General features: G+C 42.6%; 1 protein-coding gene across 2 annotated transcripts in view; it reads right to left on the bottom strand.

Annotated features, from left to right (window-relative positions):
- Nucleotides 1-4,395: 4,395 nt before the first annotated feature.
- The window catches only part of PPARGC1B (PPARG coactivator 1 beta), a 190,542-nt gene continuing 182,598 nt past the window's right edge, over nucleotides 4,396-12,339 (bottom strand). For both annotated transcript variants that reach the window (XM_068272876.1, XM_068272875.1), the window contains exons 10-12: nucleotides 9,883-10,001; nucleotides 8,761-8,915; nucleotides 4,396-5,254 (exon numbers count right to left, since the gene is read on the bottom strand). In XM_068272876.1, coding sequence (XP_068128977.1) covers nucleotides 5,151-5,254; nucleotides 8,761-8,915; nucleotides 9,883-10,001 — 378 coding nt within the window. In that variant the 3' untranslated portion in view covers nucleotides 4,396-5,150. The remainder of the gene's footprint in view (nucleotides 5,255-8,760; nucleotides 8,916-9,882; nucleotides 10,002-12,339) is intronic.

Below are 12,339 nucleotides of genomic sequence, written 5' to 3' on the forward strand. Positions count from 1 at the left end.
TCATGGAAACGAGTCAGAACTATTCTTAATACCACTGAATACGAACACCAAGCTCAACCACTTGGTCACAGTAGCATCAACTATTCCGCATGAAAATAAAAAATAAAAATCTGGTCACCAAAAAGGAAGCACTACTGACCTTTACAAGCAGGAGACAAAACAGCCATACGAAGGCTAAAAAAAAGTCACCCACCTTCCACAGAAAAGCTGGTTAAAAAAATATATTGATCATTGATCTTGATACAATTTGAATCCCAAGGCATCATGGGCTTTAGGTAAACTGTATTCATTGAGTCAGGTGACCAATACTTCATATTTTCAAAACTATCAGCACAGCACAGAACATGACTAATCACCCTAAGGGCTTCATAGGTTATATACTTATACATATTTATATATAGCTATATATCTTTTTTTTGTTTTTTTCTACAGTAAACTCTATAGCAATCACATGTAAACATCATTGTATGGGAATACTATGACATAAAGGCAGATCTACACTAAGGTGTTTGCTAAAGAGGTATGTTCAATCCTAGCCAGGGTCTCGGGAGCTGCTGGAAACTTTGGCAAAATATAACAAAAGTAAGACCGGTAGAAGTCTAGCAGCCGGAAACTGTTTAAAGTAGTAAGGCTATATTTCCTATTCTACACACATGGCTTAATCCTACATTCTATGCTACCCTGGTAAACATACGTTAAGCAGCCTCAGCAGTCCCTGTTTTCAAACGGAAATAACAATATTCTCAACATTTAATGGCATTTTACACAAAGCTACTTTTATCCTGAAACAATTGGTCTTTTGCTCTCATTTGTCTCAAGTTTAGAAGCATTACGAGTTGCTCCAAAGTCACCAATCAAGTACAAAGCGTTGTTATACAAGTGTCCCTTCACAAGGCAGGTTCTACAGATGGCCATGTAAGTCGGACTGGGCTCAATCCTACATTCTTGTAAGCAGCCTTACATAACTTCCTGCAATATACAGTAGCTTACATACAAATCGGTATCTCTGAGTGTCAGAGGCAAGTGTCCTGTTTTGCTTGCTCTTCCATGCTGTGGAATTCCAGGCACACCACTCCTGGTCTCATCACACAACCAGAGGGCAATGCGCTACCAATCCCTTACCTGCATATTCACATAAGCAGAACAGCAGATCAATCAGTAAGGCTGGCTAAAAAGCAACTTAATTCTTAGCTTTTGTTTTTTAACAGTCAGGTTTACCTTAATATATTCATAAGTTATTGTTTTAAACTTTATACTGATATAATACTGAATGTACAATTTTAGAATGAATTTGTTCTATTAAAAAAAATCTCCAGATCCAGATTAAAAGTCTACAAGACTGATCAGCAACGATCACTGTACTGGGAGAGGTGCATACTTTATGTCACCTGTCTATATGTTATTACACACAGCTATATGTTATTGCTCTCTGAGATCCATAAAGATGAGGATTATTGCCTCATCTGACCTATGCCGGCCAATCCTGTATTGTCAGTATTCATCTCTACTTGAAACAAAAGATAACACAAGGCCCAATGTCTGCGTTGCAACATGGCGACTATTATTCCAGGTACGTATTGCTGTCCTAGAGTGATATCAGATTCACTGTAGACCATAAAGTAATAAGGAGACAGATCTCCTTCACAGACTTTGGAAGCGACATACACGATCAATGATAACAGATACAGACTTTCACATAACGTGGAATTAAGGGCATTAACATTTAATTCTTAATTACACACAATGGACCAAATGTTTGAGGAAGGGACTGCCTGTGTTACCCATAGCAACCAACTGGCTTCTCCTCATTCGCTTATCTGCTCCAAGCACATCAAAGGAAGAAGTCAGCTCAATACAGGTGTTGGCAAGTCCGCTTTGTGTTCAAGATGACTGAGCTATGCCAGCTATTATATAATAGTAATATGCTCCGACTGTTAAAACCTTTCAACATATTACAAATAGTCCTGGTACAAGATGGACAATGGATGTCTACTGGATAAGGGTTTGCACGTCCTCTGGACAAAATGAAGAAATGTGGAGTTTATACTGATTCATTATTTTATCCTTGATCTATTGTTCATTAATTGATTAGCAAATATAGAGAAAAGCACTTAAAGGGCTTAAAGCATTTATGTCAAGGGATCAATTTTAACCCAGTCCAAAGCTACATAACAGCAAGGGATAAAGCAATCTTATGTGATCTCTCAGAGTGACAATTTACCAAAGATTAGTGTACAGATGTGTTGCGTTGCTCTATTCTATGGAAAGGGCAAGGCAAAGGACAAATATTAGGTGTACGGCTATGGGAACTAGGATAGGTGCCATCTGAATACTATCTAAATTAGTGGATAGCTAAAGGGGTGGCTGCTGACACCGGAGGACAGCTGTACCCAAGCTAGCTTGTCGCCCAAAATGATCACAAGGAATCCATTACAAAAAAGGAAATTCAGTGTATATACGTAGCTTTAGGCTGCGTCACATGCAGGCTTAGCTGAACGTTGTGGTATCAGATTTCAAAAATAGGACTCCAGCAAGCTTACTTCTTGAACACTCTGGGATCCAACCTGGTGGCCCTCAATGTCTATGTTCTAGGGTTTACACTAAAGCACGAACTAGTAAAATGTGGACAGAAGGGCATCCCTACTGGTCTACTTCTGTTCAAGTACCAGCTGGAGGTATTTAAGGCTGTATTATAAAGGGTATCTAAAGTTTGTTAAACAACTGTGATAACATTCTTTATGCACAAACCATTTGTAGCTTAATGTTATTAGAAATTATTTCTCCATTTATTTTACAATGGCTGTGATTTACTACAAATTTCATGCCACCGGTACAATGTCTGTTGGACGGAGATGTACTTAATCCACAAACCCAACTGCAACTTCACTCCTGTGCTCTCTCAGATCATGTTTTTTTTTTTTTTTTTTAACCACAAAACAGCTGCCTTACAGAGTGCTCACTCTGATCATGTCTCACCTTTCCCACAAGCAATGATCACACAGAAGTCTCACAAGCAACAGAAGTCTCACAAGCAAATGATCACTTTTCTCACACAACAGCTGTCTCACAAGCAAGTAATCATTTGTCTCGTACTACAACTGTCTCACAAGCAGGCGATCACTTGTCTCACACAACAACTTTCCCACAAGCAATGATCACTTATCTCAAACAGCTGTCTCACAAGCAATTGATCACTTTTCTCACACAACAGCCGTCTCACAAGCAGGTGATCACTTGTCTCACACAACAGCTGTCTCACATGCAGATGATCACTCAGATAACTTGCCTCAAATAGCAGCTATCTTATAAGAAGGTGGTGACTCAGATAATGTGTGTCACAGAACAAGGTGTCTCAGAGTCAGGCGATTGCCCAGATCACTTTACCAACAAATCAGCTGTCAAACACTCAGATCACTTGTCCCATAGATCAGCTTCCACACACGCATTACACAAATCAGGTGTTACATACAGGTCATCAGTCTCATCACTTGTCTCACAAAACAGCTGTTTCACTCTAAAGGCCCATACACACGTCGGATTTTAGCGAACGACCCGTCGTTTGAACGTTCCGTCGTTCGGACGTTTTCGCGTCAAATCCGCCGTGTGTACAGACTATCGTTCGGGTGATAAGACTGGTTACCAACGATCCGCCGGGCGGATCGCTGGTAACCAGTCTTATCACCCGAACGATAGTCTGTACACACGGCGGATTAGACGCGAAAACGTCCGAACGACGGAACGTTCAAACGACGGGTCATTCGCTAAAATCCGACGTGTGTATGGGCCTTAAGGATCACTGAGATCCTCTTGCCTCAAACATCAGTTGTCTTATCCGTCTATCTGTACAACAGACAGAGATGAAAGCACAGAAATGTATCCTGAGATCATTGCAATGTATACACTTGTCCTGGAGCAAATTGCATTTTTGCTTAACATAAGTTTAAATACCCTTTAAGTAGTCTTAGTCCTGGTTTCAATTTCCGAGGACACAAATGTGCTTTAAGAATAAAAACAAGAAACTATAGGGATGTCATTGTATTGTTTCTACATTGCAAAGGTGATCCAGTGTCCTTCAAAATCACATGCACTATGTGCTATTAAATATATTTATTAAAACTTGCATTGATTGGCTAAAATATCAGTTATGTTACGGTCAGGGCCCGTTTCCACTGTAGCGTTACGAAATCGCCGGCGAATCACCGCAGGCAAATCGCATGCGGGTGCGATTCCGCATGCGTTTTTTGCCGCGATTTCGCATGCGATTTCGCATAGGTAAGGCTGTATGCGATTTTAACCATGTCACTGCCTGTGTGAATTAACATGGGTACCTATGCGAAATCGCATGCGAAATCGCGGCAAAAAACGCATGGGGAAAACGCATGCGATTTCCCTATTAAATACATTGTGTGCGATTCGCCTGCATTCCACACGCAGGCGAATTCTGAGGCCCCTACCCTGCAGATTTTTTCTGCACAGAAAAACGTGCGGGGAAACGCACAAGTGGAAACAGTCCCATCCACTTCTACTGACTGTGCGGATCCGCATGCGTTGCCCGCATGCGGATTCGCGATAGTGGAAACGGGCCCTCAATGCCCTGCAATCTTCCAGATTTACAGTTAATGCCCTGTAATATCAAAATGAACATTAATGTATGAGGATTAATTCTGATCTTTTGCAAACACCTCACTAGAGTGCATAGTTCAAGATGAAGCAACAACAATCCGAAATACAGTACATGTGAACCATAAATACATCATTCTTACTTTGAAGAATATACAATTTTTTATCCAATTAAAATGAGTTTGCAATTCAGACTATTCACAAAAGACATCTTTTTGTTGTTGTGTTTAGTATGCTCCATACTACAGACAAAATGTTAATGGCGAACACAGCTGCGACCACAAGGGGGCAGAAGAGGGGACAGTAGGTCTACAGACACACCCAGAAAAAGCGAGGATTCTAAAATGTGGCAGTGAGACAGCAACACCATGGGGAAAAAATCACATACAGAAGCAGCTTCGTTCAATGTAAACATCAATTTAAAGGATAAAGTCTTTTGTTTCTGTATTCCATTTTTTGTTCTCAAAAAACGTAAACATGTTGGAAGTGCCTTGACTGAGGTATTGAGGTACTGCTCGTGAATAAGGCTGTCATCGATGCAGGCTCCTCTGTGCCTCTTTCAGCAAGCTGTCAAAATCCATTGACTCATACTTGCTCTTCATTACAGCTGAAGAAGTCTCTTCTGCATTTGAATCTATTTATGAAATAAAGATTTGTTAACCATCATAATGAGAAGCACACAACAGTCTATATTTAGGAAGTAATACAACCACTCTCCTATATCAGTGTTAAAGTAAACCTGAGACAATTACATTTGCCTGGGGGTTCCTCCAGCCCCCTTGAGGCCATTAGCTCCCTCCGTGTCCGCCTTGTCCCTTCTGTTCTACCACTCGAGTCCGCAATCAAATAAGGTTGAGGGCCATTGCTTACGTGCAGTCCATGCGTGGAAACCCCCTCCAATTGTGCTCTTGTGGCTCAAAGCATTCTGCACAAGTGCAGTTACAGTCTTAAAAAAACCTGTGCATACTCAGAATGCTCCCTGCCACAGAACAAAATTAGGGGTGCATGTGGTCAGCACCACTCATATGCCATAGTCTGCAACTCAGCTGAGTTGCAGACATTACGGAGTTTACAACAGCACAACGAAGGAGGAGCGACAGGATATCAAGAGAGCACATGGACTTACAGGGGACTGGAAGAAACAGGTAAGTAGAAATTCTTTTGCTATCATTGTGTCAGGTGCTATTTAATTATAGCTCCATGCTTAGAATTTTATTTTTAGTACACTAATGCCTTCCCTCTGCACTGCAAATATAGAAATGTATACAATGCATGCTAATAACTTTAGTTAGGGATAAACAGTAAAGGCAGTCATGGTGAGGTAAGCAGCAACTAAACTGTTTGGAATATTACAAGTTTATTGAACAAAAAAACTTCAATTGTGATTCATTTACAAGGAACATGAAGTGAGAGGAGGCTGGTATCCTCCTATTCCTTTCTAAACTATGCCAGTTGCCTGGCTGTCATGCTAAGCTTTTGGCTATAGTTGTTTTTGAGCCGCACACCTGCAACAAGCATGCAGCCAGTAGAGTCAGGCCAGGGTCAAAGCATCTGGCCTGCTTGCTCATTCTGGGCCACTGACTAAGCATTATGGCTCATACACACGAGGCACAACTGTCGCCACAAACATGTGGCACGCGCATGTTGCGGCGACAGGTCCCCCATGTGTATGAGGTGCGCGCCACGAACCGTGGCCAATCGCCGGAAACAACTGTCGCCGCAACTGTCGCTAGTCCGCCACGCGTACTGCGTGTGTATGCGGACTAGCGACAGCAGCCGATACACAATGCACAGAGCTTCCGGCGGGGGGGGGGGGGGAGGTCTGGGGGGGGAGGAACCTTCGGCGACAGCTTCTGCTGCATCTCTGTCCCTCTGTGCGCCGTGTGTACGGCTGCTGCACAGAGGAACCTGGCGACGACCTGTCGCTGTTTTTTTTTTGTCTCTTGTGAGACATTTGTGCCTCGTGTGTATGAGGCTTAAGAGGCAGAACATTAGCTCAGAAATCAGACAACTGGCATTGCTTATTAGAAGCTTCTGCATTCCTCTCAATTCAGGTTCACTTTAATGGCCCGCACTCACGGGCTGCAAATGTTGCCTGTCGCCAGCACACGTGAGCGTGTGGGCGACAGGCCGGCGACAGCTCCTCGCCAGGTCCCTCCGCGTACACACGCGGAAGAGGGACCAGCGGCGAGGCGGAAGCTGTCGCCGACGTTCCTCCTCCCTCCGCCGGAAGCTCCATATACTTTAATGGAGGTTGCTGTCGCTAGTCCGCGTACTCACGCGGACTAGCGACAGTTGCGGCGGGGGTGCGGCGGCGACTGTCGCCATGCGTTTGAAACTTTCAATCGCATGGCGACATGAGCGACGGGCGACAGTTCGGGGTGCGCGCGCGTGCAACGGCCCATACTCACGGGCGACCTGTCGCCGCAACACGCGCGCGCCGCGTGTTGAGGCGACAAAAGTCCCTCGTGAGTATGGGCCATAACATGAACCTTTGATGAGCCATGAGCTGCAATTTGGTATCCTTACACCTAAACATTTTATGTGTTAAGGCCCATACACACGTTGGATTTTTTTAAACGATCTTGAGCGGATCGCTCTGGCGGATCGCTGAAGACCAGTCTTTTCACCTGAACGACGGACTGTACACACGCCCAATTTGACGTCCGGACGACTGAACGACGGGACGTTCTAACGACCCGTCATTTAAAAAAAATCCAACGTGTGTATGGGCCTTTAGTGTACTTACACTTAAGTGTGCATGTTACCACATTGACCGATAATGCTATATACTTCTATTACTGACTCAGTCAGTATGTACAGTATAACCTATTATTATAGTTAAAGTACGTATTGTTCTCTGAAATATCTGCTTCAGGCATCTTCCTTTACAAAATGCATACCAGTCATTAACTACTTAATGTAAACTATGGGAGGGACATGACACACCACTATTTCAACATTATATGAGAATTAAAAACCAGTAATACAGTTACTTTCCATTATTGGTCAGATTCACATTTTTCTGACATCTCCACCATACTTATGGTAGGGCAGGAGTACACTAAGACTTTTACCAGGTGTCACTGGAATATTGCTCATGCTCAATAAAAAGACACTGAAGCGAAAAAAAAATTATGATATAATGATTTGTATATGTAGTACAGTTAAGAAAAAAAAACATTAGCAGCAGAGATACAAGTCTAATAATGTTTCCAGTAAAGGAAGAGCTAAGAAACTCCAGTTGTTATCTATGCAAATTAGCCATTGAGCTCCACGACTTTTAAAGTCGCAGAGAACTCTGCCAGACACTTGAGATAATAAGCTTTAAAAGACAATGTATTTTTTTTTTCCCTCTTTAAAGGTAGCCATACACTGGTCGAATCTGATCAGAGAGGGATCGGATGGCTGCCTTTACTGCAAACAGATTGGTAATCGATTTCAGCATGAAACCGATCACAATATGTGACGCTTACGCCCCCCCCCCCCCCCCCCTCTCATACATTACCTGATCCGGCCGGCGCGTGTCCCCTGGTCTCCGCTGTCCCTTCTCCGTGCTCGGCTCCTCCAGCTTCACTAAACTTCATGTCCCGGCAGGAAGTTTAAACAGTAGAGCGCCCTCTACTGTTTAAACTTCCCAGGCAGGAAGTTCAGTGAAGCTGGAGGAGCTGAGCACGGAGAAGAAGACAGCGGAGACAAGGGGGAGCAGGTAATGTATTGCCTCTACCGTGGGGCATTCGAACGCCGCTATCGACGCACTCCCGACCCGCTGCCGATCGAGCGAAATCTTCCGCACGGACTGATCGCCGGTAACAATTGATTTTGGACGGAAATCGATCGTACAGAGCAGGCTAGTGAACTTTTGAACCCATTTAGAATGTTGAGTGGTGTCTAAACTGCAAATATTAGAGAATGATGCAATGTTATAAAAAACACTATTTAACTGAAAATAAAAATATTAGATTATTTTCTTTGCGACAAAAATTCTAGTAATAATCTGTATTACACAACCAATGCATTATATCATAATTTTTTTTTTCGCTTCAGTGTCTCTATAAGCAGAGACTCCAACATCTCCGATTCCCATCTATGTGAAGGTACAGCATTACAGAATCACAAATGTACACTCATAGTCTTTACCGAGATCAAGATATTTGGTCCAAAATAAATGCCTGGAACCCCCATCACTCATATAAAAAGAGGGCTCATTCCGCTTCCTCAGGGAGGCGCCCCTCTTCAGCGATAACGCAGCATGCTCTGACTGGCGGTACGTTATGAAGCCAAGCTTCTCTCCTCTGAAAGGGAAAATAAGGAAGCCGTTAGTATTCAAAAGCTTCAAAAATGTGTAACTGGAACTATAGGTAACAGAAATCTGTTGCAAACATTTAACAGTTTTTCAGAATTGTCGTAAGAGAAACCAACGAGGGGAAATCACTTGCGCCGTGCGATTAAGTGTTCCTGGAGGCATTACTTTGCAATGCACACTAAAGCAATGATAGATGTGAAAGGTAAAATGGACTTTTTATCTTACCTTGGATTTTGTGCACGATACATATTGCGTCAAAACTTACATGATCATGCCTGGTGTGAAAAGGCCCTTAGTACTAGCACTGCAGATTCATGCTAAAATTCAACTTCCTGCTGTTATGTAATGTGTTAACACACGCATGAAATCGGGTTCGTGCACGCGTTAGCTAGAGGAAAAAGGCTCTTAGGGCCCATTCACACTAGAAGCACTTTTCTGAGTTTTGCGATTGATTAGCGGTTTTTAAAATCGCTCCCATTCACTTTCATTAAAATTGCGGTAAAAATCACTGTGATTTTCACGTACGCGATATCACTGCGATTTTTCTGCAATTTTTATGAAAGTGAATGAGAGCGATTTGAAAAATCGCTAATCAATCGCAACACACTCAGAAAAGCACTTCTAGTGTGAATGGGCCCTTAGGCCTTGTTTCCATCTTTCCGCTTCTGTCAGCTTTTCAGTAACATGAATCAATCTCTAACATTGATGTGCTGATAAAAAGCGGACAGAAGCAGATAGAAGCGCACAGATGGAAACAAGGCCTTAGTTATAAGTACACTACCACTTCATTGCAGCTTTCAATTAGTTCATTAAAATGAAGCAGAGTTCCCCCTTAGATTTCAATCAGTATTGGAACTGTGGGATCAACACATAATGGCTTGTCAAATCAATGGACTACTTACTTTTCAGTACTGGCTAATTAAAATATGAGCAATAGCATAAAAAAGGATTAGTACCTGCTTTTGCTAAGGACCTGACATTCGGTGATCTCTCCAAACACTTCAAATCTCCTCTTCAGCTCATTAGCATTAATGCTGCTAGAGAGGTTTCTGATGACAATTACACGGCCTTCATCCTGCAAAGATGAAACACACGTCAGGCCACCGTCCGAAAACCTGCTCTATTAATCATATGACTGGATCTAGAGAAGAAAGAAAGCTATCACATCAGAAGCGAAAACTTTTTACACCTCTTTTATGGTTGGGTTAAAAACTGGCCTATAACAGTTTTCTTCACAAGCTGGACATCTGTGTGCATAATGACTATTTTATCTGGCTTGTTTCATTGTTAGAGGGTACCTGAAATGACACGAGGTGATAAACATGCATGTACCGTCCTACTTAGAACTACCCTGTCTCTCCGCAGTTGGAACAATAGCTTAACTCTCATTAATAAGTAATAAGAGATTGTAATACTTCTGTACAGCTCAAAAAAAACAAATGATGGCCCAGGGGACAAATAGGTTTAAACAGCATAATAATATTTTGTCTGTGTGAGATATGAACAAAAAAAAAAAACATTAAAGAGAATCTGTACTCTAAAATTCTTACAATAAAAAGCATACCATTCTATTCATTATGTTCTCCTGGGCCCCTCTGTGCTGTTTCTGCTACTCTCTGCTGCAATCCTGGCTTGCAATTGCCATTTTTATGCAGTGTTTACAAACAAAAGACATAGCAATTGATACGCTGAGAGGAGCTGAGTGTGTACGTCCTACAGAGTGTGCAGGTGGCCTGGAGAGGGTGTGTATAGCTTCTAGCCAATCACAAGCAGCACAGAACATTCCAGCCTGACTGCCTGAGCCCGACAGACTCGACAGAGGAGAGAAGATTAGATCCTATAACAGAGATAACACAGCCACTGTGCAAATAGGAAAGGCTGCAGTTAGCAAGAGCACATTAGAACAGGCATAGGAACTTATAGTATAGAAGAAATAAGGCTCAAATTTTTGTTACAGAGTCTCTTTAAAAAAAACAAGGGATGAGTCAAAACATTGCATGCAAGTTTTAACTTTTAAATACCATGTATCTTCAACTATAAGTCGACCACAATATTTGACCCTCTTAGTGAAGTGAAAGATATATGGAGGCTGCCATATTTATTTCCTTCTAATCAATACCAGTTGTCTGGCTGTCATGCTGATCTATGTAGCTGAAACACCTGGTCTCCATGCTTGTTCAGGGTCTATGGCTAAAGGTATTGGAGAAGGAAGATCAACTGGTATTGCTTAAAAGGAAATACAGTACATATGGCAGCCTCCATATTCCTCTTACTTCAGTTGTCCTTTAAGTCGAAATAAGTCAACCCAGGATTAATTTATGCCAAAGTAATGTAGGAGACAGCACACAACTGTCTTACAATAGTGCTTGTATTAACCACTAAAGTACCAGCGGTCTCTGCCCCCTTAAGGACCAGAGACCGCTAGTACATAAACGGTGGAATCCCGATGATCACCGCACATACCTGCTGCAACCGCCATCGCCGCCACATGTCAGGAACCTGGGCCACCCTCTCTGCCGTCTCTATAAATGGCAGAGTTCCTGTGAGCCGGTCAGGAGCTGCTTTCATTGGCTCCTGACCCTGTCTTTCAATGTAAGCCAATGGGAGATGCTTACATTGAAAAACAGGGCTAGAAGCCAATGAAATCGGCTTCTGACCGGCTCACAAGGTTCTGCCGTCATAGAGACAGGAAGAGCGAGTGAGCAGTGATAGGAGACGGCAGGGATTCAGCTGCAAGATCGTCGGGAGCGACAAAAACGGCAGATGCACGCAGTGGTGGTGAGTTGAAATCTACGCCCTGCCAGCCAAATAGCCATCAAAACAGGGCGTAGACTTCAACTACCAAGGTCCCTAAGTAGTTAAAGGAACAGAGCCACACTACATAGTACAGACCCAGCGATCCTTCATCAGGTAGGTCAGTGCAGCCTCCTTCAATACTTTGGCATTACCTCAGTCGCCTAGCAGTCCGACTGAGGTTTGGCACCAGCAAACTAGTCCAGGGAAGGTATATACCCTTGACTGCTGTATCCGTGGATTCGTCTACTGTTTGGCATCTACCAGGATTTTTTTGCAACATTTTCCCCACAAACATGCTTAGTTTGGAAGTGAGCCCTTTTGTTTTTTTTTGTTCTGGCCATAATTACCAGCCCCAATGTAATAAATTAAAATTAATTTTCCCCCATAAAATATAGATTAAAAAAAGCTGGGTCCATAAGGCAACGATTTATTTATTTATTTTAAGCTGAATTTTTTTTACAAGTGTTTTTTTTGGGGGAGGGGGGGGGGGGGGGGGGAGGGTTGGAAGTGTAATTTTATTAATGATGTGTATGTACTTGTGTATGTAGTTTGTATGTGTAATATATTTTTGGCCACAAGATGGTGCTAGTGAACACTTCGTTATAGGAAGTGATCAC

The sequence above is a fragment of the Hyperolius riggenbachi genome, chromosome 3 (genome assembly GCF_040937935.1).
Source record: "Hyperolius riggenbachi isolate aHypRig1 chromosome 3, aHypRig1.pri, whole genome shotgun sequence".
NCBI classification, from domain to species: Eukaryota; Metazoa; Chordata; class Amphibia; order Anura; family Hyperoliidae; genus Hyperolius; species Hyperolius riggenbachi.